Source organism: Rhyacophila brunnea, unplaced genomic scaffold, assembly GCF_057557595.1.
Source record: "Rhyacophila brunnea isolate RB1 unplaced genomic scaffold, BYU_Rbru_1.0 scaffold_5, whole genome shotgun sequence".
Taxonomy (NCBI): Eukaryota; Metazoa; Arthropoda; class Insecta; order Trichoptera; family Rhyacophilidae; genus Rhyacophila; species Rhyacophila brunnea.
Genome location: NW_028233170.1, coordinates 27130008 through 27145325, shown reverse-complemented (window position 1 = coordinate 27145325; position 15318 = coordinate 27130008). Strand labels below are relative to the sequence as shown.

The 15318-nt window shown below is 33.7% G+C and overlaps 1 protein-coding gene across 2 annotated transcripts in view; it reads right to left on the bottom strand.

The window, feature by feature from the left end:
• smog (G-protein coupled receptor 158 smog) overlaps window positions 1–15318 on the bottom strand; it is a 198292-nt gene that overhangs the window by 153135 nt on the left and 29839 nt on the right. For both annotated transcript variants that reach the window (XM_085955365.1, XM_085955366.1), the window contains exons 3-4: window positions 13589–13783; window positions 12181–12353 (exon numbers count right to left, since the gene is read on the bottom strand). In XM_085955365.1, the coding sequence (XP_085811491.1) occupies window positions 12181–12353; window positions 13589–13783 (368 nt within the window). The remainder of the gene's footprint in view (window positions 1–12180; window positions 12354–13588; window positions 13784–15318) is intronic.

The window sequence follows — 15318 nt, the reverse complement described above, 5'->3', positions numbered from 1 at the left end:
GTGACAGCTACAACCGACACGTCAAATTTCGCGTAATCGTATCTTCTAAGTATGTGTTTTTCATCCTTTCTGAGGTCGCAAAATATTAATCTATTAAATTTAAATTAAATTAAATTAAATAATATATCAAAATAAAAATAATTAAGATTTAGCGACACACCAAAATTGTTACTGTCGATACGATGGCAACACTATTTCGCCCGGCGACCTGTAAAAAACATAGCGACGAGGCAGCCGAAACGTCACAACACGGAAGTTGCATCTGACATTATCCCCTCCGGGGGTTGCATTTCTAGTATTTATTATTTCAGAACCTTCTCGGCCATAAGTCTAAACCGTAAGTTATATTGTTGGAAGGCACGTGAGCGGCGTAAGGTACGGGGATCGACACCCACTTCCTGAAACTAACTTCTCCTCGCTCTATCCGAATTCCCTTTTCCGTATTTTATAATTCCAATTGCCTCTTATATATACATATGATATCCCCTTGTAGATCCTATTTAGGTACCCTTAACCTCATATCATATTAACACACAACACTGTTTTAACTGGTATGCCATGTTCTTGTGAGTTTACATGGTTTTCATCAGTTCGTATTTAACTGCAATGTTACAAAAAATAAGTTTAAATCTTCGTCCTAGTTCAATTATTATTTAAGTATTTTTAAAATACACAAAGCAATCTTTTTTGTGAGTACAATATGTTACACCTAGTTTCACCCTTAAGTGTAAACATAAATCTTGTCATTTTTCGGAGTAAATTACTAGATTCCTTCGCATGAACGCATTCCATATTAGGTGCGCAGGCTTGTCCGTCGCTTATTCACCCCTTTCTAAAAGCTTCCGTTTCGCCGGAAGCGCGTTTAGCAAACTTGCCAGGCCGTACTAAAGCTCACATAATAAATATAATAATATACACAAAACGTGTAGGTACACTAAACACGTAGGTAACCTAAGATGGAGAGTAAAATCTCGCTCAGCGAGTCAAATCTGTTACGTGGGACCGAACTTAAGAACTAGGCTGCCCCATAAACTAATCAGTTTTTGAGAGTATAATGACAGTATCAATAGTATTATAAGAATACTATAACAAAAAATATAAATTATGGTCGATGGCTTGTGTCCTATGACAATTGAGTATTTATAACGAAATAATTACAAGATAAAAAGAACTTTTTATATACTTACAACGTTTTTAAATTTTCTGTTGAAGTATTATGCTCAATATGCTCAAACTTTACTTGAAATGAAGTAAATAAACGAACAAACAAATATAGAATACTGAAATGTCATTTTGACATTTCATTTTGATTTCCATAGTAACGCACGTATATATTAATAATTTAGTTGCTAGGACCACCCCCTTAGCAACCAATAAAAGTCTTTTACTTTTTACGGATTTTTCTGAAATAACTTTCCATACGAAACAGAATTAACTGAAAATGAATTCAATTCTGCTTAAAGATGGCTAAAAGTAATAAAAGAATGCATTGGCACCGTGTTTTGATATATTCTAAATGTTTCAAATGTCTAGCTAGTCGGGAAGTTAGTTAAAAATCGATTGCAAAATTTGTATTGGACAAACAACCACTGGACAAACAAGAATACGAGCTAATAAAAACGTTGTAATAAAATACAAATGACGTAAAGCAGCATGTTGTAAAAATGAAGCGTTATTTCAAAGAAATTATAGTCAAACACACATTTAAAAATATTTCAATTTAACAATACATTATGCTGAACACTAGGAATAAAAATAAATAGGGTTACCACTATCATAATAAATCTTAAAAATATAAACTCAAACCGGTATTTGTTGTGATGTTATTATTAGTTTGATTAATGGTACATTCAATAATTTTAAAAAGTAATCAAAAGTTGGAAAATACTATGTTTACAATGAGAATATGTATGTAAATAAGTGTTCTTGTGCACAAAGACCAAAGTAAAATAAGACGAAAATAACAACTTTTAAGAAGACCTAAAATAAGATTAGACAGTTTTGTATATAAATTTATATTTGAAATTATGTCCGTGTGCAATTTACTATTTCAACTCGTCCCCTTTTTTAATTACTGCTAATATGTATTAAGATTCATTCGTCGTCCACCTTTTTCATATAGGGATATATTAATAGGTATGTACATAATATTCATTTTAGATAATACGGAACTAATGTACTGCATTTTTTTACGATTTAAGATATAATACCTTTAACAGACCCAAGATGTTGCACATAGTTTATAAAATTAGTAGGTACTGCCAGAAAAAAAATGTTGGATCACCCAGACAGAAAAACCACACACCAACCCGTCTGGACAGCGTGGTGTGTTATGTCCAAAACCTTCATATGAAAACAAAAACTTCTAGAACCCGGCCCTCATTCTCCGGAGGCCAACCTGATACTGATCACGGCAGCGATCAGCGAAGGAAGGCAGAGGGTGCTAAAAATCCCCGGAGACCCGGAAAAGGCTGCCAACAGATGACCATTGCTACATATAACGCAAGAACATTGTCCAGCGATGCCAAACTTGTAGAGTTTCAAGAAGAGCTCCGGAATATCCACTGGGATGTTGTCGGACTCAGCGAAGTAAGGCGTAAAGGTGAGAGTATTATTACTTTACAAAGCGGACATGTGCTGTACTCCAAAGGAACCGATGAAGGACGCACGAGCGGTGTTGGATTTGTTGTCAACAAAGCCTGGAGGGACCGCATAGTCGAGTTCAACTGCATTTCTGACAGGGTCGCAAGCGTGATACTTAAAATCAATGCTAGGTACCGCATTCAGATTTTGCAAGTATATGCTCCGACACAGAGCTATCCTGATGAAAAAGTGGAAGAGTTTTACGAGGAAATAACATCCTTGAAAAATAAAAGTAAATGCCACTTCAACATCATAATGGGAGATTTCAATGCACGTATTGGATCATACCAAAGAGATGACGTAGCGGTCGGACATTTCGGACATGGCTCAAGGGATGGTAGAGGGGACATGCTTGTGGAGTTTGCTGAAACCAACAATCTTCACATCATGAATTCCTTTTTTCAACATAAACCTACACGTAAATGGACGTGGAGAAGCCCGACAGGAAGGACCAGCGAAATCGATTACATCCTCACTGACAGAAAATATACATTTTTAAACTGTAAGGTAATCAATCAGTTTAACACCGGCAGTGATCACCGGATGGTGAGATGTAAGATAAGATTGAACGTCAAATCAGAAAGATCCAAACTGCAGAAGAAGTCAAATGCTCGCGTATACCTGCAGAACAATACTGAATTCCAAAATGAACTCAAAAATGCACTATCGGCTTTCTTAGATGAGAACGAAACCGTTTCCCTATCCAACGCGGAGGATATAACGAATATTATTCTACAATGTGCAGAAAAAACAGGCGTAAAAAGCTCAGAAGTTACACCTTCCACCAAGCTTTCGAAGGCAACATTGAATCTTATGGAGCAGAGAAGGAAAACCAAGAGCGATAGACAGGCGCAAAACGATATGGAGTTTTCATCACTTTGCAAAACCCTCCGAAGGAAGATTAGAGAAGACCTTCGTAAATTCAATGTAAACCTCATACAAGCAATTGTGAAAGCAGGCAGAAGTTTAAACAAAAACAAGCAATGCTTGTCGATAGGAAAACGTCAAATCACAGCACTAAAAGCAAAAGATGGTTCTATCGTCAGAAATTGGGAACACTTGTTAAGCCGAGTTGAAGAGTTCTACAGCGATCTCTACAGTGATGACACTGACAATACGACTATAGACTTAGATCTTCAGAGAAATGGAAATTCGGAAGACCATACTCCCGAAATTACATCCTGGGAAGTAACCCATGCTTTAAATTACATGAAAAGTGGGAAAGCCCCCGGGGAAGACGGTTTAACGATAGATATCCTCAAAAAAGCAGGAAAGGATGCAAATGAAGTACTTGCACAATTGTTCACAGCCTGCATATGCAAAGAGGATGTCCCAGAGGTATGGAAAAATGCCAGCATTGTCATTCTTCACAAAAAAGGTGACAGAGAAGACCTAGCAAATTATCGTCCAATAAGTCTACTCCCTATTCTCTACAAGACGTTCACAAAAATTCTCTCAAACCGTCTGCAAAATGTACTAGACGAGAACCAACCGAGAGAACAAGCCGGATTTAGAGGAGGATACAGCACTATGGACCATATCCAAGTCGTCAGAGAAATCATAGAGCGGTACCAGGAATACAAACTGCCACTATGCATGGGTTTTATAGACTATGAGAAGGCGTTTGATTCGATAAAGAAATGTTCAATACTCGACGCACTCAGAAAACAAGGAATCCCTGGACGCTATATAAATATTTTCAATAATATATACAGTAGCGCAACAGCATCTGTAAATCTCCATAAACCATCGCGCAGATTTCCTATCAGCAAAGGAGTCCGACAAGGTGATACAATCTCACCTAAACTATTTACAGCTACCCTTGAAGACTTATTCAGGCAACTTGACTGGAATGACAAAGGGATCCCCATAAATGGAGAATACCTGAGTCATCTGCGCTTTGCCGATGATATAGTAATTTTCTCGCAAGACTCATAAGACCTCCAAAGCAGAATGCAGGAACTCGCTGAAGTAAGCAACAAAGTAGGTTTGAAAATAAATGTAACAAAGACGAAAGTCATGTTCAACTGCTTTGCAGGCCAAAAAGAGATCCTCATCAATGGCACTCAGCTCGAACAGGTGAAAAGCTACATCTATCTGGGACAACAAGTATCTATAGATGGATGTATATTTGATGAAATTGTTCGCAGAGTAAAGCTAGGCTGGAGTGCTTTTGGCCGCCTGAATAATGTCTTCAAAAGTGACCTTCCACTGTGCCTAAAGCGCAAAGTGTTCAACCAGTGTGTGCTTCCCGTGATGACATATGCGTGTGAAACATGGACCCTAAGTAAAAGAGAGATCCAGAAACTTAGAGTAGCACAACGTGGTATGGAGAGGTGCATGCTGGGCATAACGCGAAAGGACAAAAAGAGAAATGAGTGGATAAGGAAGCAGACAAGGGTTTGCGATGTAATAGAGTTTATTAAAAGCCTTAAATGGAGATGGGCTGGACACATAGCTCGAAGAAGAGACAATCGTTGGACAAATCTAGTCATCCAGTGGTATCCAAGAAGTACAAAACGTCCACAAGGTAGACCTAGAGGCCGCTGGATCGATGAAATGATAAAGTTCTGCGGAAGTACGTGGCAACGCAATGCACAGGACCGAGAGAAGTGGAAGCAACTTGAAGAGGCCTTCATCCAGCAGTGGATAGATTCAGGCTGATGATGATGATGATGATGACCTTTAACAGACCCAAGATGTTGCACATAGTTTATAAAATTAGTAGGTACTGCCAGAAAAAAAATGTTTTATGACGCTACAAAAAGTGACGACAATTGAATGATAAATTTTCACCCAAGAGATATGCCGCCCGTGCTAGCTGCATAGTGAGCAGGTTCGGCCCTGAGTTACACGTTGAACTCTCTGACACAATGATGATAATAAATTCTTCGCAGTTGTTTGTCTCACATCACGGACTAATTGAAATAAATGAGGAATTAGTAATGCCAACTGAAATTATCCTATTCTTATAAAATTAGATTTACGTAATGGAGTGTCGAAACACTAGCAGAAATATTGTAAATAAATTATGTACATACACCGAAGAAAACTACTATAATAATATAGTACGTATCTAATTGGAACTGTCTTTTACGATTTGATTAAATTTGGTGGAATTGGATACTATATACAGATTAATATTCTCTGTATTGGCACCCTTGCATGGGTTCGTTGTCACACAAAGAAAATGACGAACTACTGTTGAATTCTTCTTCTTCTTCGATGATGCTACAGCTCAAGTCGAGCCCTGGCCTCCTCCACCGCGGTCCTCCAGCCGGAACGGTCCTCAACACGTCTTTTCCAGTTCATGATTTTTAGCAGCTGGTTGGCATCTTTCGTAATGTTGTCACCCCATCGTGTGCGTGGCTTTCCCACTGGCCTTTACCCCCCTGGATTTCCTTCGAGGATCTTCGTTGAATTCTACTTTTCTGTTATTAGAAATGTCCGTGATTGTTCATATAAATAATATAAATGTCTATATGCCTAAACTAAATTTTAATAATAAATATGACCATAAAATATATATTATAATAAGATGGGGACGTAAACAAAATTCACATTTTATAACATTTTTCTTAAATTGTAGGTTTATCTTTGACTTAAATTAACAAAAAAATCTTTTAATTAAATTAATACACTTGAAATTGTAAACTATCAAAAAATGTCTCAAATTGCAAGCTTCATATTTCTCCACTAGGTGCCTTTGGTAGAAAGGCTGAGTAAAGATATCACCTTAAAACTCATTCCGTTCAGGTAGATACTCCAACTACCGCAGGCACCCTAACGGAAAAAAATATGAAGCTTGCGATTTGAGATATATTATATAATATATTTTATAATTTACATTTTAACGTATTTTATTTAATAAATTCGTTTCTGAAAATATTAAAAAAAATATATTTAAAGTGAAAGACAAAGGTAGGTATAATTAAAATAATCGTTATAAAATATGAATTTGTTGAAGTATCCCATATTATCATAGGTACATAATATTTTATAGTCATGTTTATTTTTAAAATATTTTATTAAAATAAAAAATAAATCTGTATTGTAGGTAGACAAGACGTAACATATTGAGTAAGTAAAAAAAACATGTTGAGATGTTTCTGTGTAATACACGTCCAAAATGGACAGAGGCAATGATGTGACGTCATGTGGTGGGGGTAGTGAGTAGTGGAGTAGATCACGCCGGTAATAGGCTACGGACCCATATCAAGTGAATACTTCTTTGGACAAAGCTCAGTGTCAATCACAGTCATGGTTTCTTTGCCCAGAATTCTCTCCTTGCTTTTCCCTTAATCTTCTCGTGTAATCCTTTAGACATTTGCATTAAAATAAATACCTACCGTTCCGTAAAAAAATCCTTTTTTTGTTCTACACGTCCAAAAAGATTCATACTTTATGTAGTAGGTCAGTGATTCCCAACGTGGGACATACGCTTTCACCGAAGGGCAATTTTAATGTTTTGGGGGTTAAAAAGGTCATCTTGAAAATCATTTGAAGACGAAGCATAGCACAACGATCGCACTAATTTTCTTCCGAGTTGTACATGTAACGTAATATACATATTTACTTACTAAAGTTAAATTAAAATTACTAAATAAAAACAACTTTTTAAATACCACGTTTTTAAATTTTCTATTGAATCATATAAACTTGACAATTCTATGTATTAATAAAAACTTTTTATTGTACTTGATAGAAATACTGAATAAATATTATAGAATACAGAAATGTCATTTTGACATTTCATATTGATTTCTATAGTAACGCACGTATATATTAATAATTTAGTTGCTAGGACCCACTTAGCAACCAATACTAGTGAGTAGTAAATATGACTTTTAACGATTTTTTTCCGAAACATACAAAACAGAATTAACTGAAAATGAAATCAATTCTCCTTAAAGATGACCAAAAGTGTTAAAGGAATGCATTGTCGTCGTGTTCTGATATATTTTAAAAGTTTCAAATGTCTAGCTAGTCGGGAAGTACTTACTACACACGAAAAAATCTGTACCCGACAAACAAGAATACGAGCTAATAAAAACGTGGTAAAATACTCGTAGTATTACCTATGGGCATTTTTAGAATTAGATACTATAAAAAATTTATATGGGGGGGGTGGAGATTTTTGGAGCGTTGAAGTGGGGCTTGGCAGAAATAAGGTTGGGAAACACTGATGTAGATAACAACCTATTCCTACAACGCTGTTTAACTTACAAAAGAGGATATTACTATCGATTAAAATTTACTTCAAATTCAAAATATCTTAAAATAATACGCTTGTACTTGTATATACATAAACAAATAAAAATAAAATTGAGATGATTTTAGAAAGTTAATAGTTTATTTTTTTGTGATTGAGTAGATTGTGTGGCTGTGTTATAGGCCCATTTCGTGTTAGTTGCAGATATTTTGTTAAACTTTGGGTAATATTTTATACTCAATTTGTAAATTTGTAAACTTATATTTTTTATTTAATTTTGGCATACTTAATTATAATTTAATATTTATATGACTATTTTGAACAGTTTCAAGGCCCCCTTTTAAATTTTCTGACAAATCGATTACGTCATCTGCGTCAAATAAAATCTCCGCTAGTGATGAATAGACCTTCCTCGTAAAATAATACCAACTAATCTCTACATGCGAAGATGGACACCGGATCGTAAAGTCACGAGAAAATATGTTATGTTAAAAATTACATTACATATTCATGGTAAATTATGGTAAATATATTATTTTAATACCAACATTTTAACATCAACAAATAATATAGGAAGTAAATATAATGTGAAGTTTTAAATGAATTTAAGTCTATCGCAACATAATGTTCGTAATAAACCTTCTATCTTAACCTGTCCGTGTCACAACCCACCTAGAGTGTGTCCGATGTTTTTTTTTTTTTTTTAAATATTATGAGTTTATTCAGTACGACCAATCAAAATCAATATCACTACCCTACTTTAATCTAAGGCTTCGTAGATAAGTAGGTACATGATATGTACTTGCATTTTAAGTTTTTATTTATTTGCTTATACAACGCAAACTTATTATACGAAAGAACTTTTTCCGTATCTAATAGTGATAAGATAAGCTTACTTAAAAGCTCCTTGCATTTTTTTTAATAAAACGGAACCACCTGTTGATAATAAAACATTGATTATTATTACTATTATAGTGTTATTTATGTCAGCTGTAATCGCATTACCACACCTGAAATTGTCGCAAAATATGACAATTATTATGGTTGGGCCAATTATAGCGACCCTGTTGTAATATGTCTTACCATTATCCTTGCCAGGCCTACTATTAACAGTGAGTCATCATCTTCACTAGTTTTGACCGTCAATCGCAGCGCACAGAGTGACACAATAAACCACGCGAGAGTGGTGGTGCTAATGAGTGAGAAAAGTACCGACAAAGGTATATATGTATTTCAAATCACAATAAATGTGGGATACTTCAGGATAATCGTTTTACATTGTTTTTTTTAATTCCACGCTTTCTTTAATGCGATAGATTCATTATTTTTATTAAATAGTTTGTCAATTGACATGTTCTCTACATTTTATGCATACATACTGCTCAATTTGTATATTTTGTTTTTGACCAAATGATATTTATTTGATCAAATTGAAATATTGTTAAATCATTTAACTTTTTACTAGTATTGTTTGTGTATATATAAATATATAATATGCACAACGCTATTTATATAAAAAGAAATACAAATGTTTAATAAATAATTATTTACACGTATGCATATTTTATAGTCAATATTAACTCCTGTTTCTATGCAAATGTTGTTATGAGGAGACAGCGAAATCTCAAAAATAAAATCCATAATTTTGTAATCGTGTACCTATTTACCATAATTCTTCAAAAGAATATAAACAATCAGATATAATTTTTATTTCTTCTGGCAGTGAATATTATTATTGAATAACTTGAGAATCTTGTAAATTATTCTTAGTAGGTATTAGAAATATTTTAATATAATTTAGAGCTAGAGTTTTAATACCTACTCGTATAACTTAAACATTATGTGATTTATGCACGAATAAAAACGCAAATGAAATAGCATCTCTTATATAGTCTGAATTAAACAGTTTAACGGTGAAGTATAAAATCGACGAATAGGTACGATACGTTATTGAGAACTACGGTGATCAAATGCAAAATTTTGCGAAACTGCTTTAAATAGATTTTAAATAACCATTAACTGTTAATGTTCTAAGATTTAAGCTATGCCAATAACTCAATAACTAAGAACTATAAAATATTTATACGTCCATAGTAAACCCATACATGTATATCATAATAAATACGTATCTGGGGTAAACATGTAATTATTATTATTTAGTTTTACTGTACAATGAAGTTTGTTTATAAGTAAAAGGAACATTGACGCACTGTGAAATGATTTATGAAATATTATGATACAATATTTCGACGTGTATTTATGGCATCAAAGAAGGATTACTTACGTATCAGTTTTCAGACAAGATTTTAGATATGTCAGAAAGGTGGATACGCTCGATAAGCAAACGGAATTAATGATAACTTAGAATGTGGGTCATCAAATAAAAAATAATATTGAAACGATTTATTATAGATAGACTGAGTGTAACAGATGCATATTTCCAGCAATATACGCTGACATTTTTAAAATAATACCCCGTTTACACGCAGGGATTCATAGTTGACAGTATGTATTATCACAGCCATAGCAATGAAATGTACGTGTATATAAGTATTAACGTGCAAGTTGCAAGATTGCATGCAATGATCAAAAAAGTTCAGCAGCTTCTGAATTTCACGTGATAGTTGTAACTTGAACAATATCTGGACGCTGTTTATGAATTTCAATAACGGATTACCCGAACCTGTTGCTTGCGAGTACGCACTTCAGCCTAATACGAACTCGATAATCTTTGCCCCATAGTGGTAACATAATAATAATAAACTTACATTTTGGTAATAACTAGAAAAATAACGCTATACCTACTAACAATAAACACAGTTCCTTCTTATATTTTTATAGCTTATAAACTATTAAACTTTTACTACAACTATTTAAGTAGCAGTGTTAACTTTCACTAAATAAAGATTTTCTTTACGATTTGATCAAAATAATAGATAGTTTACAGGCATCGAAGTGAAGTGTTACTTAACTTCGGAAAGCAATTATTGTTACGCGGTCCACCCAGCGTTGAAAATTGAGGCGCCATTACGAGTAAGTCGATCAAAACGTAATTTGAATACCTCCTCACTTTCCTCTGATGTTACGGCTTATTTCCGACTCGCCGTGCAAATACCATACTTCGACTTATGCAGATATCTACGTCAAATTGAATTGTGCTCAATCGCCTTTTATAATACCATTACCGAAAGAAAATTGCAAATCATATTGTTGGCCTTTGATACATGTAATAGCATAATATTTTCTTCCAGTTTGCAAAACCAGAACCCATAAATAATAATGTAAGGTAAAACTTTTCTCTAAAGTAGAGTATATTTTGGGGTTTACAGAGTGAAAGGTATTTCGGACAGACATAATGTACAGTTATTAGCTATTCGCAATCTGTTCTTTATTTTTGCTTGGAATCCAAAATACTATGTACCTACCTAAATTTTAACCAGCTGCGTATTTTGCACTCACGTCTTGGCAACACAACGAGGTGTTAAAATTTGCATGTTGAGTATAACGAATGAAAACCACAATAGAACCCAATTTATAAGAAATCAGACAATAATACGTCACTGTTCTGGCAGAAAACACTAATTCGAAAAAATAACATATTGAGTTAGTACCAAAATGTTCCTTATTTCAAACTTTACCGTCTGGAAACCTTCTTAATAAATAAACAGTCTTTATTTTAAAGTCTTCCTATTTACGATTACTTAATAAACTCACATGATAGACCATTATTTCAAACATTTTAACAACTTCAAATTCAAATTACTCAAAACTAGTATTCTCCAGTTAGTGTGTTCTGCCAGAACAGAGACGAATAGATACTCGTTATAATGAGTTATGTCACCAAACTGGCAGAATAATTATTGTCGCTCGGCGGGTTTTAGCCCTGGGCAAAAGTCTATGACATATCGAGATATTAAGCGGCCAAAAGGCTACCATAACTGACTGGATCAATAAATTAAATAAGTCCAATAATTTTTTTTTTCACATGTGGCCAGAAAAATCTGATAAAAAAACTAAAACTTTGAAAATATGGATGTTTCAAATTTTGGAATTCATAGAGCACTCGATGGTATGAATTTAATAAAAACTAACTTTATCCAGTTCCTTGGATAACATCGACAATATGTATGTATAGTGATTGAATATTAGCCAAGATGAACATTGTGCCGAAGTTTTTATTATCCCCATTACCACGAACGAAACTTAGCGTAACGAAAAAATAAATAATATACTAGTTTGTCACAATAATTAATAATATATTTAAATTATATTATTTGGCTTATATTAATGAATTCGTGGTAAAAAAAAAAAACACTATTTTTTACCTGTCGTTATCCACGGTCACTGCGATGGAGAACCCTTGCAACCAGATTGGAGCTCCGTGTTGTCGGCAATCCAGCCAAGGAAACGCCCAGATACCTTCTGAGCGATTCCAAGAGCTGGCTAGGGCGCGCCAATATTTCTCCAGCGTTACTGAGTTATTTCGTTGGAAGATTATCTGAAAAAAAAACCGTATCGTGTTAGTCATTTACATTTATTCTACTCAATATTATACATTAATCTAATATATCTATCTATGTGTAAAAAGAAAGGGGGAAGAGGTCTTAACTCACTGTTTTTTGTGAAGCCAAATTTTAGCCCTATGTGTGACTTTCTTTTTTCTCCTTGACGAATATACATAATCATTATGATTGAATTGTATGTCATTTTGTCTTATTCAACTCATGTTTTAAATTTTCAGACATACCTATCTCGCTTTTCTTTCGTACACAATTTATTGTACATAGGTATTTTAAATAATTAAATTATTACGAGGTATGTAAGTGATTAAAATTTATTACAATCAAATAAGATTGTATGATATTACTATTAATTACTTCACTGATTATTTTAATGATTATTGTCATAATGACATTGTTTAGTAAATTATTATTCTAAAAACATTAATTTATTCACAAAAACACAAGAAAAAATATTAAACATAATATGTATGTTGGTATATAGATATATATATATTTTTTTGAATTATTAATAACCATGTCCCTGCTTTTTCGTACAAGGTGGTATTGAACAATCACAAACACCCTGGCTTTGAGAAAAACACATAAATATTTTTGTCATGACCGGGAATCGAACCCAGAACTCTCGGGTGGAAGGCCAGCGCCTTACCCACTGTACTACAAGAGCCGCCTGGTATATAGATATTACAATATTCTAACAATTTATGATATGATCTTACTGAAATAATAACACCTTTAAAATATTTTTGTGCGGTTAATTTTACATGATCGTCTAAAATCTAAACAATACGTCAAAAATAATGGAAATGTTTAGCTACAAAAACACATTTATTTTGGCACATGCAGTGGAAGTTTTTTCTTGTAAATAATAGGTTTAATTCATATGTATAATTAAATTAATTACGAGAAAAAAGCCCTGCTTTCACTGTACAATTTTCTAATAACAATGCTAGAATACTGACTTATTATTTACTCTTGCCTTTTGTTTGTAAAAATCTTAGCCTTTTCCTATACCTACCAACATTACACATTTCAAAAAACTGATAGCATTTTGCTATAGACAGAATACTCATCAACATTGAGGTCCATATTACAGAAAGATCATCATCGTAAGATTGTAGTTTCCACGACCACCTAGTTAATCAATCAAGTCACGTGAGTGGCCTTGGTAGACATTATTTTAATATAACCGCCTTATAAAATATGTACTCACCAGTTGATGCCTAAACTGTAGAACTCCTAGATTCATTTTAGGAACTCCCAAAGCGACTGCCTTGATGTCTTGCCTGGCAGCTAGAGCAGCTTTGGCAAGGGCTGACGCTCGTTCTGGAGTCGCTGAATGACTGGACACCAGTCGGGCCAATGACAATGCCAGCTCCTTCGCCACTTCTCGATCTGAACGGCTTGACTGTAAGATAACAAAAAAATACTCTTTAAAAATACTATTTTTGGTTGAACGTCATATCGAATGTAATCGGAGGTGAATTGTTATACAAAAATTACACGACCAGTCTCAATCCCCACCGTTCGTCTGTCAAGATGATAAACGTCATAAACATAGTATGTTATATTATTATCAGCCGTCTTCTCGAAAGAAGATAGAATAAAACTTTTTTTTTACTTTTACTCCAATACAGGCAGACTATCGCTTGTAGCGCGACTAACTAAAGTCTTCAGAAGATAGCGGCTAAAATGGTGATGGCTTTACATAGCGTATTTTTATTGGCATATATTCGATAAAAGATGAATTGCAGTTTGAATATTTATAAAAGTCTTGAATTTAAACAATATCATCATTTACTGCCATTGATATGTTTTCAGAAAAAAGCATTCCATATAATATCTGAACAGAAAAATGGGTATTTTTTCCAGAAAAAGTTATAGACATCTGACAAAAATCTGCAACTAGTGATAGAGTTCAACTGTACGTACTTACAAAATTTATTAAGTATAAAAATTCTCTTTGAAATGTCCCATAATATTTAATTATGTTCTTTTATTAAGCAAATAAGCAAATTAACGAGTTGGAAAAATTAACCCCATACAATCATATTTTGCTATCACTATCATGTGTAGGTATATCTGTTTATTACAATAAAATAAAAAATGTAGATTAATTCTGGCAAACTAAATTTCAGGACACACTAAATTTATGTAGGCATTTTATTGTTTACACAATTGTTCCATACTATTAATAGTACATCAATATCCACTCACATATTTGAATATAACAATAATTATTTACGTTATCATTTGACTACTTTGTATGACATATATACTTATAATATGTTTAAATCAGTTACTCGATTATCACCTACAGTGCGATTTCTATATACTGGATGAAACGTCCCAGTTGTAGTGTGAAAGGATAGGATCGTGGAGTGGGAATATATATGTACTTGAAAGAGACACGCAGATGGTCATTCTCCAGCTGGCCATGATTACGTGTCGACCAGAATACTGAAATCGCACGGTAGTCTCCGACTCATGTCGGCTAATTAACGAGATGGTTCGTGTAATTTGAGCATTCAAATTTTCAAGTAGGTGCAGTCTATCTTAATAACGTGCATTTCTTGATATATGCTGCATGATGCAGCAGTAGAAAACCAAATGTCTGGCAAAGTTCCAACCATAATATATTAAAATTGTACGTGTATATACGTGTAAGTACATTGAGGTACCTTGAATGCAGAAATCAGCATGTTCAAAATATTCGAATCTTAGAAAATATAAATTAGTTATAATCGACGGGTCGATTAAAAACCATTAAAAATAATATTGTCGGCCAACTACTGTGAATTTTATACAATTCCATTTGACCCTGGTTTCACATTTCGGCATCATCAGGCATTATCTACATTCACCGATGGAAAACTCACACTGACAAAGATTATATTATTTGATTCTCATTTACATACAAAATCCATACATTGACAAATCGTA